The following is a 19,929-nucleotide window of genomic DNA, read 5'->3' on the forward strand; positions in this document are numbered from 1 at the left end:
CTGCCTGCTCTGCCTGCCACTTCTCCTGCTTCTGCATGCCTCTTTCTCATGCTGACAAATGAATGAATAAACTGTTTTTAAAAAATCAACTTTCGCACTACCGTGTGTTTTAGTACTTGCCCTTCTGTGCTAGGTACCCACATTCATGAACAGGATAGTGTGGTCCTGGAGACTTATCTGAGCACACCTTCTCATGGCAGCATGGTTCCTAAAAGCTAACCCATGAACGCAATCCAAGTATCTGTCCAGGGAGGAACAGATGTTGTATATACAGACGTTGGGATAGTATTCATTCGCTAAAGAGGACAAAAACATTGACATGCGCCACCCCGTGGGCGAACGTTGAGGAGGGTATGCTAAGTGAGAGGAGTATGCATGAAGATAACCAACTTTGACTCCACTCTGAGGACCTACCTAGAGTGGATTCCGAAGGACAGAAAGTAGAATGGTGTTTGCCAAGGGCTGGAAGGAGGCGCTCGCGGGAAGAGTCTGACGCACGCTAAAGAGCTTTAGATGGACAAGATGCCAAGGAGATGGGAAGGTGGGTTCCAGGGAGCTTGGACAAAGACATTAATGCTTTTTAAGACATTTAGAATGTACTCCGTGAACTTCATGGACTTCACGACCTAAAAATAAATTGCACTGAAAAGCTGCAAAGATGGAGAAATGAACACAGGACCACTTCATCTGGCCCTTTATACCCTTTCCAGGTAGGTCCTCTCTCAGCCATTCGACTTCTGCCATTTTCCTTGAGACAACATGGAGCCAACAAAATGTCCTTCTGTGCCTACTTCGAGGTTGAAAACCAGAATTGCCCCACCCGGGACAACTTTATGTGAGAAGGTATTTTTCAGAGTTAATTTCTTGAGGCCTGTTATTCCTTGATCATGTTTGGAAACAGAACCCAAACTGAACATTCTCCTTCGTCTGCTTGATTTTTCCTTCCCCTGATTTTTTTTCCCCCCACTCAGAACCCATTGTTGATGCAAGGGCCTTGGGTGTTCCTATGCCTGTCGTCATCTACTGACTTTAGCTTCTGCTGTTTCCAGTTTTGCTTACGTGTCATTCCTTTACCAAGTCAACTTTCCTGAGGCTCATTATGAATAGTAAAATATTTTCGGCCCCAGTTGGATTGAAAGAACTGACATCGAGCACTGTGCACGTCTCAGCTACACAACACAATGACTTCATTTTCCTAGGCCCTAAAAGGATGACCAGAATAAGTGGTGTTCACAAGGATTCTTGACCATGGGGGTGGGCGCAGGGAGTTCTTGGACATATTCCTTGGCTGTCTAGGAGTATGTTCCCAGGCGTGGAACTCTGGGATCCTACGGTAGATTGTTGGTTGGGAGCATAGGAGCTAACAAATGCCGGTGAGGACACGGAGAACAGGGAACCCTTGGACACCATCCGTGGGAATGCACACTGGGACAAGTCACTGTGCAACACACAGTATGGAGGGTCCCACAGTCTAGAGATGGACCAACGCACCAAACAGTGCCATGCGAAAGAAAAGAGCAAGCGTTCCGTGAGACAAACGAAGAATACTCTGAAAGAAGGCTGCAGAGTCATTGGAGAGAAAAGGGCCCGAAAGGCCTCACTGAGGGGGACAGCGCTGAGGACAGAATGAAAACAAGGGAGCTAGTCCCGCACAAGTCTGGCTGCCCTGTGTCATGAAGAGGGAAGGCACCTCTGCCTTAGAGCCTCACTACCAGAAGCTGGGTTGGCCAGAGGACATGAAAGAGGCATCCAGTGTGGCTGGAGAGCAACTGGGAGCAGAGCAGAGGGTAGTGAGGAAGGCAGGGACAGGGCCTCAGGCCTGGGAGACAGGTAGCGATCTCTTGTCCCTCTGCAACGGCATTGCCCCAATACCCTGCATCTTCAAATGCACGGACTGAATGCCCCCACGGTTGTTGCAGAAGAGGAATGGAGGCACCATTTCGCATGCTTCCTCCACATCACCATACTTGTGAGCCCGTGGTTGTGACTGAGGCTGGACTAGCAGAGGATTTTCCCCAACTTAGCACCCATCATTCGGGGAGCCATTCAACTCAGAATCTGAGTTTCTGGGCGCATGTTGGCCTTGCCACTGCCTCCGTTCCTGGCACTGTGAGCCTCGATGGATGGCAGCCCCAACCATCTGGGCATGCTTTTCGCTTCAGAGTCCGAGAAGAAAAGGGGAACAAGGGAGAAGTGGACCATGAGCAAAGAAACTAGGAAGTGCGAAACTCCTTGCCTGACATCTAGAGAAACACGAGGCATGTTATTTCATCACGTTGAGTAAGTACATCGTGTGGCTCAGAAGCCACTCGCTAACCACCCAGAGCTTGGAGAGTGATGCCTCCACCACAGGTCAGGATCCCTGGGAGCCACTGTGAAGGCTGCTCCCCTCATATACCAGAACGAGGGAAAGAGGTCTCATTCTAAAGCTATGTGGGAAACAACTGAACCCGTTTTTCACTACCGAGGATGACCAAGTCTGCATCTGCGTGCATTTCCACCCCATCATGGTGCCCCATTATAATGACGCCAAGAGAGAAAAAGGGACGGTTCCAAAACGACACAAAGCCGGGACCCAGGCCTCCTCGGAGTGTTCCTCCAGGCCACGTCCCACCCCTTCCTGAAATTCATCTGGCCTTCTATGTGTGCCTCTGATTCCCGTGACACCGTCGTCACACACATACCACAAATACGGTCTACATACACCCTAAGATGTCCCAAGGAACTAGATTCTCCCTGGTCCCCACTATGCAGGTTGGGAATGTGGGCACTAGGGGAGACACACAATGACTGAGGACACAGGAGTGGGAAAGGACAGAGAACAAACGTCTGACTTCAGCTCTGTCTCCTGAAAGGGAGGACCTGAGTGCCAATTCCAGAGCATGGTGCCTCTGGCACTTTTGGCTCATAGTGTACAGTCCCGGGGAAGAGAGGTCAAGAGTCAAGTGAAGGGGCTGCAGAGAGGGGGTGACTTTAAGAAGGGCCCCAGGTATTAGAATCCTGAAAGCGTGACCTCATATTCTTCATGATAGGCCCCAACCGAACTTAGAACTCTGGTAACCAGGCACCCACTTTCAAAGGGCAACCTGCTCTCCAGCACACTTGAGTGGAGACCTTCGACAGAACACCATGTTCAGTTGTTGTCTTCCTACTTCCAGGGGTGCTGGGCCCACGGGAGCCCAGAGCCAGAGACATTACTGCAGTTGCAGACAGTGCTTCAGCCCTCTTTTCCGAAGCTTCTGGTCATGGGGCCGGAGACACCAACAGGTAACACAAGGCAGCTCGGGGCAGCCCACTGGAGAGCGGGCAACAACTGTGGTCCCACCTCAGCGGGCACACACCACTGTCCCTTACTGTGTGGGAGCGCGCTCTCTCTCTCTCTGTGTGTGTGTGTGTGTGTGTGTGTGTGTGTGTGTGTGTTTGTAGAAGTGGGGACAGGGGATGAGGGATATGCCCTTCCTGGGCAGAAGCAAGCTGCCTGGTGTTGGAGGCTGGACCCATCTGTCATGTTCATACCCCAGGTCATAGCAGGCTGGATGAAAAGGGGAGGGCTGACACAATGATAAGGCTCATGGTAGTCATGAGCCTTAGAGTGTCCTCTGGCTACCTCCTTGCTCGATGTCTTTTCAGCCATCCCTCTTAGCCTGAACTGGAGAACACGATGTCTAGTGGGGGTGTCCCCTGGTGGCAATGTTCCGGGAGGCTGCTAATGGCTCTTGGCCCTGTGTCTATGGGGCACTGCATTTTCAGAGCTGCACCCCAGAGACTGTGAATGAGCTGGCTGGGGACTTCAACGACTCCAACTCGCTGGACAAGGGTCAGGTGTCCCAGGCCACCCAGGATCAGTGCTGCTCTGAGGTGAGAATAGGAAGAAGCTCCTCCACACCCAGGGCCCCCATGCAACGATGGGGACAAACCTGGGGCCTTCCCAGAGTGTTTCCACTTGACTATTCCATCCCACCCCCCCCCCCCCCCAGAGTAACCCACACCTCCGCACATATGCCACACCTATGAGTAAGTAAGGGAGGAAGACACTCTTCACCTACGTGGGACTGGTAGACAATAGAGTGAATGCTTTCCGTGGCATGGGGGGGAAGTTGTTTTGTTTTCTTTCCTCTGGCCTTGTGTTGCTTTTCACGAAGCCATGAGTATCTGGGCCTTTTCCCACGGGTTTTACGATTTTCCCTACTCATGCCAGCTAAGCTGTGGAGAACCCAGCTGGGTTCTGGAGAACTGGCCCACGCCCTTCTAAATCCTCATGCCAGATAGGGTGATTGAACCTACCAAAGGGCCGGTGGGATCAAGCCATTCTACAGGTCTTTCTGGAATGTATCATCTCTCAGAACACATCGAATCCTAGGAGGTCCACCAGCTCACAGGCTCTTTCCCTCTAGGTCCTCACAGTCCCCCCTAAAGGACGTGGTCTGCCACAGTGACTCGGTCTAGCATTGCTGCTGGAACTTGACGTGACTCAAATTGCTTGCCCATTGCAGCAATGCTGCAAGGAACGGGCACCTCAAGGGTCCTCACAGATGATTTGGGTCACTCCATCTGCCAGACCGTAGACCCAAAGATTGGGTGGAAGGCCTCCGATGCCTCCTGGCCCAGGTAGCTGGCTCTGGCATGAGCTGCTGCAAGGCTTCAGCTACTCCACCTCCCTTGACAAGCAGCAGGGACCTCAGGCCACCAACAACATCCAGTCCTGGTCTGGGGTGAGAACGGGCCCAGGTTCATGGCCAGTCTCAGGACCCAGAGATGACCGGGGCCAGGCCACAACCCAGACTAGACACAACTGGCTGCCCTGGGGCCTGCCAAGGAAGGTGGTTTCCCCCTGAACCTTTCTGCCCCTGACAGCAACAGGCCAAACCGCATCAGCATAGGCGAAATGCCATGCAGCCCATGCTTTGGACAGATCTCAGACCCAACGCGGATGATCTTGAGCAGGCTTGGAGATTCTCAACCTCTCTTTTGTCCTCTCGACAGCAGGGCTCCTTCCTCAGGACTCCATGGCATACACATACAGATCTTCATACAGGCTGGGAAGAGACAGACAGGCTATTGCTGTCCAGCTAACCACACATGTTGAAGGCACCAGTACATTTAAGCCTAGATGGGTCCTTTGGAGGTTGCTTTTAGGTTTTCAGCCAAGAACCTTTTTTCTGGGTGGGCACACAAGTCCCTCGTCGTCTTGCCCAAGTTCCCAAAGGGATGGGAGGATGCAGTCTGAGCTCCAGACCCTGCTCTTCCTGGGGCTTCACGGCGTTGAAGCTGACTATGTTGCTCCCCACCCCGCCCCCTTGTCTGCCTGCTGGAAAAGGCATCATCCCTGTCCCCGGACGAGGCCTGCACGATGCTGGCGCTCAGAGAAGGCGCAGTGCAGAGATGGGGACATTCCCTGCTGCTATCCTTCCCGGATAGAAGCCTCTCAAACGTCACCACCATGTGCTCCATCTATCAGATGTTCACGTCAGCCCAGCAGGTCCTGGATCAGCAGTTCCCGAGGTGAGTGCCCACCCCATAGCCAGCACAAGGGGGAGCCTTCCGTCTACTAGTTGTAGGTCTTGGGAATGTCACTGCACCTCTCTGACTTTCCCTCTCCTGTCCGGAAAAGTGGAGGTGCTAAGAGGATGAACCTCGTAGGGCGACTGCAGGGAGTCATGGGAGGAAACATGGCACGCGCCTCTCTGGGGCCCGGCTCTGCAGAAAGGGCTGCTGGACATGCTGGGCATCTTCGCGCTGAACATTTCCCTCTCCAGGGAAGACGCGTTCAGGCTCAACCCTCACAGGCCTGTGGTCCTTCTGGGTCTGTAGAAAGGAAACGGAAAGCTGGCAGCTTGCCTATTGGCAAAGGACCTCTGAGATGCCATCTAGCTGCTCCTGACTGTGGTCCTTTATGTGCCCAGGTCGAGGGGACACTGGGAGCAGGCAGAGCAGCCCAAAGGGCCACTCAGGATTTGCAAAGTCTTGTTTGGGATGATTTCATTCAATCATGGCTCTTAAGCACCTAGGAATGCAGGCACTCTCTAGTCACCAAGAGCAGTGAATGGGTAACGTAGAGACAATGTCTGGGTCTCCATTCTCGTCCCAGGGTCACATAGGCACTCTCCACATCCTAAGCACGCATGTCTAGCGTTCATCAGATGGGGCATCTCTGTGACCTACTCTAGGGAAGAATGGATCCACCTCTCTTGGGACCACGAGGATGCACCTCTACGATCAAGGAAGAACAGGATAGGTCTTTTTGGGTGCCAGAGGAGGTCCTGCTGCCTCCACAGAGCAGGGTGGGAGGCGACAGGGGATGTTGCTGGCGAGGGATGTTCAGAACCATGGATCTCCCAGGACTCTCGATTTCCACGGGAGAGCTCAGTGGGGCGGCTTCCTCTGAAGAAGCCAAAGAGTCCGAGAGAGGTGTGGACGGGATGCCAAGCACTCTGGGAAGCAGAGCCCATTGTGGGCTGAGTTGGTGCCTACAACAGCCATCCCTTGGATGGTCCATTCTTGCTCCGCCTGCCCCTATCCATACCCACCTCCGCCGCCGACCACCGCCAGTGGGGCCAAGGACAGAAAGGTGGGGGGACCGGACCACTCAGCCGTCGGCCTCCAACCAAAGCCCAGACACTGTCCGCGCAGGGAGGATGCATGACTGAGGGGCCAAAGGACAGACCTATGGGAGGTCCCTCCCTCATCCCACGTGGTCAGCAGTCAGCAAGGACAGCTCCAGAGGGGTTGCACGTGGGCTGGCGCATTTCTGTGGGGCCCACACCGAAAGAATGGTGCTGTGGGAGTAGCGTGGAAAAGGAAGGGCAGGCCAGGTCTCTGACTCTGCCCCACATTTGACTTTCCCCAGCACTCTGTGTCCCATCTTGGGAACCTGGCCCGAGCAGACACGGCAGGATATCGGGCAGTCCCTGCACACTGCCCATGTGGAGGTCAAGGGGGCCTATGTGCACGTCACGTGGCATGACCGGGACCTGAACACCCATGCCCCCGTTCCGCTGAGGCAGCGGCAACTTCTGCAGCTCACAGAGGCTGAGGCGGAGGGTAAGGGGCATTGCAAGCTGGGAAGGCCATCTGGGATGGGGCTCATGGGCTGGGTATTCCTTGAAAGGCCACGGGGTCCGTCCTGTTCAGGGAAAGGCACATGGAGTGTCAGTGATGTGGCTGAATCGTTTCCCCTTACTCCCACCCCCGTGTCCGCTATGCGACGCGTTCCAGCAGCTGAGCCGGCCAAAGAGCCTCCCATGGAGCGAGAGGCAACCCTGGCTCTGCATCAGCCATCACCTTCAGGGTCCGAGCCAGCCTCCCCTCCACCGGCTGCTCCAGAACTGGAACAGGGGCTCCTAGGTTACGGATGGTCGCCGGGTCCTGAGGCACAGACGGCTGGGCCATCGGCTTGCCTGGGAGTTTGCACGCCAGCTGTCTCAGCTGCCACTGAGCCCACTCCAGCCGCAGAGGCATCCTGCCAACCCAAGAAGCGGCTCAAAGAGAAGGAGCCTGACCTCCTGGACTTCCCTCCCAAGCTGGTGGCAGAGCAGCTCACCTACATGGATGCGGTGAGCAGCTGGGCCCCCAGGGCAGGAGGGCAGGGCCGGCTTTTCTTCTTCTGCTCTCCGCTGCCCTATACCGGCTTTTCCCTGATGTGGACTCCTAGGATATAGGGCCAGATCTCAGCTGCAGCCCTAACCGACCGGGGAAACCCATCAGGGTTTTTAGACCTGAGCTTTCACTGTCCAGCTGCGGACTGTGGAGACAGGCACGGAGAAGGACTGAGGCAGAGGTACCACGCAGATGCAATGAGTCAGAAGCGAGAGCCCGTAAATGGGAAGGCTCTGGTCCCCCGCGGGGAGGAGGGCAGCTCCCTGGGTGCAATCCCGTCCACGGGTCGCCCACCCATCTGCCTGGGAGCCTGAGCACCATCAACCGGGCTTAGGCATCTGATGCGTCCTGAAGGACAGGCTAGACACGGAAAGCCATGCTTTCAGCCACCAGGTGACAATGGGCACCTGAAAGGAGACAGGGACCGCAGGGAGGAGCATTTGGAGGAGGAGATGCCCCCTTGGGAGCACCACCTGGAGCGGCCCCCTGGACATGGATGATCAGGGTGCACACGCCTTCCTCCCTTCCCTTGCCTCTCTTGGCTCCTGGGGCATCCCGCACTGGCTTCCCTCGGAGAAGAAGAGGGGCATGAAGTCCAGGCTCTCTAAGCAGGCTCCGGCCACATTCGCAGCCTCCTGAGCTCCAGCTCTGACCTGGGACCCCTCCCGAGGACATGAGCCTTGCATGGGCGAACATGTGTGGGGCTCAACACACCTCCCCCTGTCCCCTAGGAGCTGTTCAAGAAGGTGGTGCCCCATCAGTGCCTGGGCTCCGTCTGGTCCCCGGAGGAACAGGCCTGGCAACGAGCACCTGGCACCCACAGTCCGGGCCACCATCGCCCAGTTCAATGCTGTGGCCAGCTGCATCGTCACCACGTGCCTTGGCGACCCAAGCATGACAGCCCGGGACAGGGCCGTGGTGGTGGGCCACTGGATCCGGGTGGCCAAGGTATGCTGTGGGAGGCCCAGCTCCCTGAGGCTCTCCTGAGCCTCGGGAACTGCTCTTCTGTCTTGCTCCCTTCTCAGGGCTGAAGGCCCTGCTCTAAGGCCTGTGGTCCCTAGGCTCTTCCTCCCGGGGGCATGGCCCAACGTTGGGACGCTCAGTTCCCACGTGACTCCTCCTTTGCAGTGAGGGAAAATCCTCCCTCTCGCCAGCAGTGTTCCTCTTTAGGGCTGACCTGTGCCCTTCTGCAGCTCCCTGGACATCAGCTTCACCCGTGGGGGAGCCCTAAACCGAGGGGGGCACTAAAGCTCTCGAGCATCTGGGGCTCCTGCTCTCCCACTGACAGCTCCTTCTCTTCCCTCCCCCAGGCCTGTCAGATCCTAGGGAACTACTCCTCCCTGCGTGCCATCCTGGCGGCTCTGCAGAGTGCCTCCATCCACCGCCTGCAGAGGACATGGGACAACGTTTCCAGGTGAGGAGGCTTCTCTGCAGGAGGGACCAGGATGGAGGCGGGATCTCCCACAGGCCTGTCCTTTGCCCCCCTCAGTCAGCTTGGACCTCCTGGGAGGCAGCAAACCCCGACCAAAGGACCTGGGCCCGGGGCTGCTCCTCTCAGCCTTCCTGGGGAACAGGCCACCAGGCCTCTTGCTTGAGAAATCCAATGTCCTCCATGCCCCACCCTGGCCTCAGCTGAATCCCATATTTCCACGTGGTGACTTGGCAGCCACTGAAGTCTCTGCCCATGGTTCAGCCAGAACCCCACCCAAACCGAGCTGTTCAATTAAGCTGGGAAGGGACGCCCAGGGGGACGCCCAGGAGAACTCCCTCCCATGTCCTACGAAGATCCCAGTGCTCAGAGCAGCCCAGAGCAAACCCTCAGCCAGCCCCGTGGACATGCGGGGTTCTCCAAGAAAAGGGACTCGCACTCTACCCTGCCACCTTAGGACTCCCCTGAGCCTAACTTCTTTCCCTCTCTTCCAGGAAGAGCTTCCGAACATTCCAAAAGCTCTGCAGAGAGAAGACAACCCCCAGGGCAGGGAACTACTCATCAAGGTAGCACGGGAGGTGCAGGGCTCCAAGGACAGGAGAGGGGTGTGAGGAGGCATGATCCTGTGTGGATGAAGTAGGGAATGGCCTGAAGCATTCCTCGGGGAGCAGAAGCCTTTGGCAGGAATGTGCTGACAGCCTGGGCTGAAGATTCCCCCTGGGGCTGGGACAAGCGGGTGCTGCCCATCCACACTCCCTAGGCTAGATTTCAGGTCTCTCTGTGTCCACCGAGAAGGTCCACCTGGGGGCCCACATGAACGCGGACAGCCCAGAGGACAGGCCCCTGCTCACAGATGGGGTGGGGATGGGTTGTGGGCCACAAAAATGATGATCCTAAGAGGATCCTGAGTGCTCAGGAGACCACAGGAGGTAGGTGGAGTTCCCCCTTCTGCCCATGGGAAAACAGGCTCAGGGAGGCCAGGCTCCAAGCTCCAGGTCCCCCATGGACTGATGGGGGAGCTGAGATTGTTCTACAAGGACTCGTGGCATGCTTCAGGGGAATGGAGCGTCAGTATCAGCAGACGTAGGTCGGACGGCTAGGGTCTGCAGTCAAAGACGGTGGGCGCAAGGGGACTGAGGCTATTCTGCTCTCAAGGATCTTGTCCTTGGCCCCTCTAGACGCGGCCCTCGAATAAACTGGCCAGCCTGGTGAGGCAGCTGCAGAGAGCGCGGAAGGGGCTGCCCAAGAAGGTGAGTGTGCCTGAGGGACAGGGCCTCCAAGGCCAGGGGAGAGGGGCTCCTCCCTGAGGGCTAGAAGCATCCAGATCAGGACAGGTGGGACCTGCCACTCCAGCTCCACCTCCTGCCACCACAGTTGCTCAATGTCTTCTTCCCCCAGTGACCAGGAGGAAGTAGTCTAGCAGGCTGGGTAGAGAATGGATTTGGGGCTGGGGAGGGGCCCAGGGCTCCATAGCCAGGGGTTTTTTGAATTTCAAAAAGCAGGCCCTGGAGGGGATTAGGAGGAGTCTGATGTTCTGGGAGGGTGAGGGGAAAGCGAATCCAGGGGAAGCAACTAAGGGTCCTAGGCCCTTTTCCATGTGGGAAAGTGGGGTGGGCCAGGACGCTGAAGTCTTTTCGGGGAGGGCCCCTGTGGGCACCAGACAGCAGGGACTCATCCATCCCAAACCTACCCCTCATGACACAGGGTGTCGTCCCATACCTTGGCACTTTCCTCTGCGACCTGGTGGTGCTGGATACAGCAATGGAGGACTACCTGGAGGTGGGTGAGCCTGAGGATTGTGGAGGAGGGACCAGAGTCCTGAGGACAGGGAGCAGAGAGTCCCCGGACTGAGCCCTGAGCTCTGAGTCCTTCGGAGACCTCCCTTCCCCACAGCCTCACAGCCGCCCCTAAGAACTGGCATCTCTTGCCCATCTCAGTGCTGAGGGAAGGGACTCTGCGCCCATCTCCGTGCTGAGGGAAGGGGAGTCTGCACCCAGACGGGTGGCCCAAGACTGGGCAAGCACCAGCGCATCCTGAAGGTGAAGCTGCATGCGCTCTGTGTGCATGGGCTGCAGCCTCTCCCTCAGACCTTGCCTGTCGGGGACAGTGAAGTCAGGACCCTGCACATCAGCCACACTTCAGGAGCCCAGCAGGCCCTGCCTGCCTGAGGCGTCTGCCGCTCCCTTCAGTCACCACAGACTGTTGTGCTGCAGGGGGCTGACCTGGAGCCCTTTCACCAGCCCCCAGTCTTCCTTCCTCTGGACCCCAGGGCTTGCCCTAACCCCAGTCTCATTGTGTGTGTGGCTTGGCGGCCCCCTCCTGGGTCCTGGCCTACGCGCAGCCTCAGAACGGGCGGGTGTAAGGTGCTAGGACTGACCGGGGGCCTCTTTCTGAAGGACAACGGTTGTCTGCTTTCCAGGGCAATGAGATCAACCACCGCAAAAAGAATAAGGTGAGCATACGTAGCCCTGGCTGTAGGGAAGGGCAGGCAACCCCTATCAGAGACGCCCCTGGGAAGAACATTGCTTGGCTCCATCCACTCCCCTCCATCTCCCATTTCCTGGGACAGGTTGCTAAGAATGAAGTGCAGGACCCATCGAGTCAGTCAGTAGGGATCCAGAAGGGCATCAAGGAGAACTTCCCTTGATGGAGGAGGGGCTAATTCTACTAGCCTCTGAGAACAGTTTGGGACCAGATGAAGTTGCATGCAGGAGGGTGGTCATGTGTGCCAAGACCCAGGACCCGTCCCCTGTCCCGCTGCTCGGCCCTCACCTGGCCCTGTAGCTTCCCCACCCAGGCTCGGGGTGCATCCTGTGCCTCTCTCCCGGCCCAGGAATACCGAGTCCTCACGGACATCATGCTGCTCCAGGCGGCGGCAGAGAATTACTGCCTAGAGCCCCAGCATCCATTCACGGCCTGGTTCTGGGCTGTGGAGCGGCTCAGCGAGGATGACAGGTGAGGCCCACTCAGGAGCTGGGTCAGGTGACGGCGGGGTGGACTCTTTCTGCTGGCCCCGCCTGGGATCCTCCTTCTAGGGCTCCCTGGGCAGCCAGACACCAGCTGTGGGAAAACCCTGGGAGGGACTCCTGAATGCCAGCTGCTGCTCAACTCACAGGTGTCCCTCTGTCCTTAGCTACACCCTGTCATGCCAGCTGGAGCCGCGGTCCTAGCTGGCCAGCAGAACACAAGCACCAGGACCACTGGCTACAGCCACCATCAGACCTGAACCCGTGCACACTGGCTGAGCCAAGGATTGCCCCTCGGCCCCTGGGCTACTTGTGGTGCACGAGCCCCATCCGCTGCTCAACACCCCTTCCTCTCCCCTACAGAATTACTTGTTCTGGAGGGGGCAATATTGAATATAAATAAAGGGTTGTTATTTAACCACACACAACAACAACAACAAAAAGGAATGAGAACCCTTGGGATTCAAGTTTTCTCTTACAAAATAGTAATAGTAATAATAATAATAATAATAATAAAGGTTTTTATTTTCTCCTCTACCTGCCCACGTGTGCGTTTGGTTCTTTTATTTCCTACGGTAATGTACAACGTGTACAGACTCTCTTCTTCATTCCTGAACCCAGAAATCTTACAGAGTCAGCAGCTATTCAATGGGGCAGAAAGGAGAGGAGCCAGCCCTCCTCACTTCTGGTGGCACTACTCAATACTGGTGGCACCTCCAAATGCCGTTTCCTCAGAGGACAGGTTCATTTCTGTGTCAGGCATCTGGGCAAACAGCAGAGACAGCCCTCAGGACCCCTGAGATGGAGACGTTGCAGGTCCTTCCCCAGGAAGGCAACATACCCTGACCAGGAGAGTCCTGGAGAGTTCCTTCCCCTCCCCAGAACTATGTGCTGCCCAGGAGAGGGGCTGCTTCTCTCCCCTCTAAAGCAAGGAGGACGATGTCTTGCTTCCTTGGGGATATGCTATGTGTGCGTGTGCTTGTGTGGGTTTGGACCCAGTATTTGGGACTGACGGTTGTCGAGTTCAGTCTCCTGAATTGCATCAGCACGATGTAGGGAAAACACATGCAAAGAGATCCAACCCTGCCTGTGGAAGCTCCAAAACCTGAGGAAGATATTTTGTAAATGGAAGAAGGGCAGGCAGGACATCCCGTCCTCAGTTTCCCTATAGGCTCTCCAGGTTCACCCTTTACCAAGACTGGAATCCCCCTGGGATCCTTATCCAGGATCTCTGGATTCCTTTTCCCTGCTTCTTTTGGGTGAGGCTGGAGAAAAACTAAAGAAACTGGGAGGTGTCCCTGGCTCTATTCACATCTATGCTGACCGATTAGCTAGGATGTCCAGCCATCCTGCATTTCCTTACGCAGTTCTTGGCAAGGCCGTGGGGCCCTTCAGGCCCCTGACCCTCTTGGTCAGGTCCATGGTAGCCACTGCTCCCTGCTGGCTGGGGCCTGATGGAGCAGAGATTGGGTTCTCCCTTGCCAGGATAAAGGTTCGGATCCTTGACCAGAGAAAACCCCACACTCTCCTGGCTGGCCAAGGGCACTGTCAGGTCCAGGTGGTTCTGAAGTCCCTGGTCTCCATCATCCACCAGGTGACACACCCATGTTCCACTCACTTGTCTGAAATGGGGAACTCGCCTGACACGGTAGACCAACACACACAGGGAATGTGAGCAGGGGAGAAGCATCTATCATGCAAATGGATGTGAAACGAAGCAAGGGTAGGAATCCTTCTCTCCAGACACAACAGACTCTGAACCCGGGGGGGGAGGTACGAAGCCACAGAGAAGGACACTACTTCCTCGCAAGGGAGGCCATGTAATAGGAGAGAACATCTCGAAATATGTAGACACGCACCAGGGGAGCACCCAAAGGCATCCAACAGTGCATAACAAATTAAGTCACCTTTGACAGCAGTACCATGCAGTGGGGGACTCTAACACCCCACATCTGCTAATGGACACAGGATCCAAACTGACAATCAACAAGGAATCTATGGCTTTGAGGGATGCACCCGTTTCAACACGTAGATGCAGAACCTTCCACCCTGAAACAGCAGCATCCGCAGTGCTTTCCAGTGCACATGGAACATTCTCCAGAGTAGATCACACGTTAGGGCACAACCCAAGTCTCAACAAACTCCAAGAGATGGATATCATCCCACGCATCTTTTCTCAGCACGATGCTACGGAACGCCAAATGAACCCTAAGAGCAACCCTGGAGAGACCACGAATCCATGGAAGTTCAATTACATGCTACCCAACCAGCACTGGGTCAACCCGGAATCCAAAGAGGATGTCCAAAATTACATGGAAGCAAAAGGACACGCCAAGGGTCCCCAACCTTGCAGATACAGCGCCAGGGAATCTAAGAAGACAGGATCCAGCACCACAAGAAAAATCCCCAATACCATCAGCTGACACATAAGGACCTAGCCAAAGCACAACACAGAGCTCCTGAGCAGTCGCTCAGCCTGGGCGAGTTGGAGCTCCTGCTGTTGGGTGCAGGCTTAGCTTCCATCTCGACTCTAAGTCCCAGCCTGGGGGGTGTTCTTTCCTTTCTCCCAGAACCATCCCCACCAGGGCCACTGGGGAATCAACCCTTCAGGGGGTTCTCGGCAGAGAGAAATGGCCCAAAGGGCCCAGGAAACAACCACCCCTTCCCCGCTGGTGGATCAAGGTGGCCCATTCGCGTTCCCTCTGTGGAACATTCCACAGTGCTTTGGGGGGGGGACGACCCTCTCAGGCTCTGATGCCCAGGGTTTCTCGGCAAAGGGCAGATTCCGACTGAGTACCCCTGGGAGGGACCTGACACTCTGCACTTCCAGCATGCTCGCAGCTAATGCCCCGGCCACCTGTCCCCGGAGCACACGGAGAGACAACTTGCCAGCGGACCACTGGACAAAACGTCCTCTCTTTCACCACCAGGAAGAGATCGATGGGCAACCGTCTGGCAGCCACAAACAGGTGTTTGATTGTCAGGAAGATCAACAGCCAGGCAGGGCTTGGTCCACCCCCCACAGGCCTCCTCTCCTCCTCTTCTCCTCCAGAGTATAGGGAGGCAGGATGGCAGGAAAGACAGTTTGTTCAGTGGAAGCGAAATCCTGAGCTTGAGTCCCTTTCTCCCTAGTAGCCTGGGCACTCCTACGCTGCTTCCACTGTGGCCTCTGTGCAAGGCCATTCGAAACACCAGTGCTGGCTTGCCAAGTTCCGGGATACTGGGCAGAAAGCGATGGAACACAAGAGAGTCCCAGGGAAGTGACAACGGGTTTGGTCATGAAAGCTTGAAGCTGTCAAAGACCATCTCTTGCCCTATGTTCCCTTGGTCAGAAACCTTTCAGCAACCGCTCAGAGGAGAGACAGGCAGGTACAGAGCAGGGATGGGGAACCCTGGGAGCCACTGTGGACCGAACCTGGTGGTCTCTTCTCCACAATTCACACAGACCAAGATACAGACGGAAGACTTAACATCCGTGGGTGTTTTGTTAACATGGGCTTTGATTCATGTGTGACTTTTCAGAAACAGAAAAGAATAAAGGGAATCAGGAAAGAGAGGCGATCAAAAAAACACCGGCTCAAATATAGGGAACATACTGGTGGGAACCAGGTGGGCGGACGGGTGGAAGTGGGGGTGGGGATTAAGAAGACACTTACTGTGCTGAGCACGGAGTCACATACACAGAACTCCTGAATCCCTACTCTTCAACTGAAACGACGAAAATACTCTACGTCCATTAGACTGTATTTTCAAAATTGTCTTTGAAAGGTGGGTATTAGGAGATGGAAGATGAGATTACGCTCTGAGAGTTTCCCAATCAGGTCTCCTCAGGCTGTACGTGAATGCACATTAAAGATCAGTGAAAGAGCCCAAAGACAAAAGTGACATCTGTTGATATGGAAAGGCCAGTGCCCACCTCTGTGATCACAGAAAAAAAAACACACCTTCCTATGATATTGGCTGTCGTAAAAGCATTTCACCCACGTCCCCTTGGAGCTACGCTCCTCTGGTATTTCCATTCTACTTGGTTGTGTGTCCTCATGAAGTAGTTGAAGGAAAAATATTGCTACCCCGTGTTTGGTGGACTAAAGCAAAGCTGGCTATTTCTAGCCCCTGGAAGACTGGAGCTAGAGGGCCTTCTGGAAAACACTGCACAACTGGATCTCTCATCGTCTTCCAGAGAAGGAAAGGGAGGCCCCACAAGGGCACCAGGGGAACAGGAACACAGAGGAGGTTCTCCTGACACCAGCTTCAGGATCCCAACTCCCTGAGCAAGAATGAAGAACCCCCGTCCCCCCACACACAATGGACACATATCACTGGAATGGGTCAGTTCCCAGGAAAAGCGAAATGCGGCCAAACATGGAAAGGTACACAATAACCTCACTGAAAGAAAGCCCACTGGGATCCCCTGCCCTGGGTCTTAAGTTCCACCTATGCATGAAGCCATTTGATAATCACAGGGGAAGGGAGGGAAAACTGAATGGGAAGCCACCAGAGAGGGAGAAAAACGATGCGAGGCTCTTCCCTAAGAAACAAGCAGAGGAGCCTAACAAATAGCAGGGAGCACATGGGGAGTTAGAGAGGAGAAGGGAGTTGGGGAAAACTGGAAGGGGAGGTGAACCTTGAGAGACTATAGACTCTGGAAAACAATCTGAGGGTTTTGAAGGGGGGGGGGGGCGTGGGAGGGGGGGGGGTACCAGGTGGTGGGGGTATTATAGAGGGCACGGATTGCACGGAGCACTGGGGGGGTGGTGCAAAAATAATGAATACTGTTATGCTGAAAATAAAGAAAAATTAAATAAAAAAAAAAAAGCAAAGAAACAAGCAGAGGGTTGCTGGAGGGGAGGTGGGTGCGGGTATGGGACGATTCGGGCAGGAGCATAAAGGAGGGCATGCGATGGGATGAGCACTGGGGGCGAAACGCAACTGAGGAACAGCTGGGCACTACCTCGGAAGCTGAGGAGGTACTGTACGGTGGCTTACTGACTTTCCACAACAACAACAAAATACAATCCAAGGTTCTGTGTTCCCTTGATTTTCAATGTGGAAAATACGGGATGATTTCTTTTCTTCCCTCAAGCAAGGAAATGACATAGCCTATTCACGAGGAGGCAATGCTCAGGACATTCTACCCCTTTCAGCCCTAGAGAGGTTTTCAAACAGGCTTTCACCAGTTGCAGTCCTCATGCCCTTCTAGTCATTTCGGAGCACTCTTGACAGGGGGCAAACCCTTTTTTTCTTCAAGGTGACTCACCCCAAGCAGGTAATATCCCTACGTGCCACAGGAGCGACTACAGGTGCGCCCCCTCCATCCTTTCCGAGGGCCTCACTACAAGTTTTCCAGAAAGGTGGCATGAATAGTAGTGGCTGGAAGGTGGATGCTGCATGACATCCATCCCTTTGTTCACTTGAGGGATGACTAGGGGCAGGGTCTCTCCATCTCAGTCGTGGACGTGCCAGAGCTCTCCAGCTCCCCTTCAGACACGGCCCTGCCCTCTCTCCCATAGAAGAACCTGCAGAACTACGTGACCATGAACTGGGAACACACAACAACGGTACAAAGGTCTTACCTGAATTCAGCTCAGCATGGCAATGACAGACTGGTCCCTCTTGGAGGTTGTTCCCAGTGTCCTTGAGGCATTCGAACCCCTTCTTGGCGGCTGACTCCAGACAGTGGCTCACCTGTCACAGTGGCTCACGATAGAGGGATGAGAAGTTCCTCGGAGACAGGTGTCACCACACCACTATCATCACCCTTTGTCGTGGAAGAAGTCTATGTCCCTCGTCGGATTAAGAAACCCTTCAAACAGGACTGGAGCAGGGTGCAATAAAAGGCTCCCTTTGAAGAAGGGCTGAGCTTGGGGACATGTCCAGTCCTATGTCTCACTGCTGCCATCACCACACACAGTGCTGCCCCAAATGGGCAGGGTACCCATTTCCAGTACACGGCTCCTGCTCGCCCACCGTACCTATTCCTATCATCGCGCCATCGCATCTGGTCAGGACCCCAGCATCAGGCCTGTGCGTCTCCAGTTCCTGCTGCTGCCTGCCTCCACCAGCGATCCTGTTTCATCTCTGAATTCCGAGCGCCGCGGCATCCATCTTCCTCACCTTCACAAAACAGGATTGCGCAATGATTTCATGGATACGGCCTGCAAGGCACAGGATGGAAAAGAAAAGGAAACTCACACACGGGACATTCAGGACACTTAAAATCTTTGTGACTTGAATGACGTTATCAACCAAGGGAAAGCACAGTCCAGAAGTCGGGAGAGCATGTTTGCAAACCATGGATCTGGCAGGTTCTCAATATCCACAATAGCGAGAGATCCCAGGAACTCAACAACATCAACAACAAGAGAAAAACAAGTCAAATGTGATGTGTGAATGTACACATGGGCAAGAGACCTAACCTCAAAGCTATACGCAAGGAACGAAATTGCAAGCGATGAGATACCTTTATGCATCCATGAGGTTGGCTCCCCATGGAAAAAGAAAAAAAAAAAAAAAAACACAAAACAAAGCAAAGCAAAAAACAAAACAAAACACTCGGGAGAAAGGAAAAGACCAAGCCATGGCAAAGATAGAGAGAATTAGGAACCTTGCTGATTGGGTGTGGTAGGAATGTTTAAGGGTAGGGTTGTGAAATCAGTATGACAGCTCTTCCCAAAAATCGACTTTAGTGGGACACCTGGGTGGCTCAGTCTGTTGAGTGCCTGCCTTCGGCTCAGGTCACGGTCTCAGGATCCGGGGATGGAGTCCCGCATCGGGCTTCTTGCTCAGCCGGGAGCCTGCTTCTCCCCTGCCTGCTCTGCCTGCCACTTCTCCTGCTTCTGCATGCCTCTTTCTCATGCTGACAAATGAATGAATAAACTGTTTTAAAAAAAATCAACTTTCGCACTACCGTGTGTTTTAGTACTTGCCCTTCTGTGCTAGGTACCCCCACATTCATGAACAGGATAGTGTGGTCCTGGAGACTTATCTGAGCACACCTTCTCATGGCAGCATGGTTCCTAAAAAAAGCTAACCCATGAACGCAATCCAAGTATCTGTCCAGGGAGGAACAGATGTTGTATATACAGACGTTGGGATAGTATTCATTCGCTAAAGAGGACAAAAACATTGACATGCGCCACCCCGTGGGCGAACGTTGAGGAGGGTATGCTAAGTGAGAGGAGTATGCATGAAGATAACCAACTTTGACTCCACTCTGAGGACCTACCTAGAGTGGATTCCGAAGGACAGAAAGTAGAATGGTGTTTGCCAAGGGCTGGAAGGAGGGCGCTCGCGGGAAGAGTCTGACGCACGCTAAAGAGCTTTAGATGGACAAGATGCCAAGGAGATGGGAAGGTGGGTTCCAGGGAGCTTGGACAAAGACATTAATGCTTTTTAAGACATTTAGAATGTACTCCGTGAACTTCATGGACTTCACGACCTAAAAATAAATTGCACTGAAAAGCTGCAAAGATGGAGAAATGAACACAGGACCACTTCATCTGGCCCTTTATACCCTTTCCAGGTAGGTCCTCTCTCAGCCATTCGACTTCTGCCATTTTCCTTGAGACAACATGGAGCCAACAAAATGTCCTTCTGTGCCTACTTCGAGGTTGAAAACCAGAATTGCCCCACCCGGGACAACTTTATGTGAGAAGGTATTTTTCAGAGTTAATTTCTTGAGGCCTGTTATTCCTTGATCATGTTTGGAAACAGAACCCAAACTGAACATTCTCCTTCGTCTGCTTGATTTTTCCTTCCCTGATTTTTTCCCCCCACTCCGGAACCATTGTTGATGCAAGGGGCTTGGGTGTTCCTATGCCTGTCGTCATCTACTGACTTTAGCTTCTGCTGTTTCCAGTTTTGCTTACGTGTCATTCCTTTACCAAGTCAACTTTCCTGAGGCTCATTATGAATAGTAAAATATTTTCGGCCCCAGTT

General features: G+C 54.4%; 2 protein-coding genes across 5 annotated transcripts; both read left to right on the forward strand.

The window, feature by feature from the left end:
* The first annotated feature begins 1,591 nt into the window (after positions 1-1,591).
* On the forward strand, positions 1,592-12,195 carry LOC123392540 (ral guanine nucleotide dissociation stimulator-like). The gene is made up of 14 exons (XM_045081979.1): positions 1,592-2,280; positions 3,159-3,267; positions 3,751-3,858; positions 5,318-5,502; positions 6,848-7,041; positions 7,216-7,565; positions 8,328-8,544; positions 8,907-9,010; positions 9,520-9,591; positions 10,204-10,275; positions 10,730-10,804; positions 11,445-11,477; positions 11,859-11,980; positions 12,159-12,195. Exons 1-14 carry the CDS (start codon positions 2,120-2,122, stop codon positions 12,193-12,195), a joined length of 1,839 nt encoding a protein of 612 aa, XP_044937914.1. The 5' UTR covers positions 1,592-2,119.
* LOC123392517 (ral guanine nucleotide dissociation stimulator-like) lies at positions 9,553-12,408 on the forward strand. Of its 4 annotated transcripts, XR_006607236.1 has the most exons (6): positions 9,553-9,591; positions 10,204-10,275; positions 10,730-10,804; positions 11,445-11,477; positions 11,859-11,980; positions 12,159-12,408. XR_006607236.1 is itself a non-coding variant. In XM_045081804.1 (4 exons), the coding sequence occupies exons 1-4, from the start codon at positions 10,555-10,557 to the stop codon at positions 12,193-12,195; spliced, it is 465 nt and encodes a 154-aa protein (XP_044937739.1). In that variant the 5' UTR covers positions 10,042-10,554; the 3' UTR covers positions 12,196-12,408. The 4 variants fall into 4 exon arrangements, 2 of the variants coding, with proteins under 2 accessions (XP_044937739.1, XP_044937740.1); XR_006607237.1 differs by having other exon boundaries at positions 11,422-11,980; XM_045081804.1 differs by lacking the exon at positions 9,553-9,591 and having other exon boundaries at positions 10,042-10,804; positions 11,422-11,477.
* Positions 12,409-19,929: the final 7,521 nt, after the last annotated feature.

The sequence above is a fragment of the Mustela putorius genome, unplaced genomic scaffold (genome assembly GCF_011764305.1).
Source record: "Mustela putorius furo isolate JIRA1106 unplaced genomic scaffold, ASM1176430v1.1 tig00000585_pilon_pilon_pilon, whole genome shotgun sequence".
Classification (NCBI taxonomy): Eukaryota; Metazoa; Chordata; class Mammalia; order Carnivora; family Mustelidae; genus Mustela; species Mustela putorius.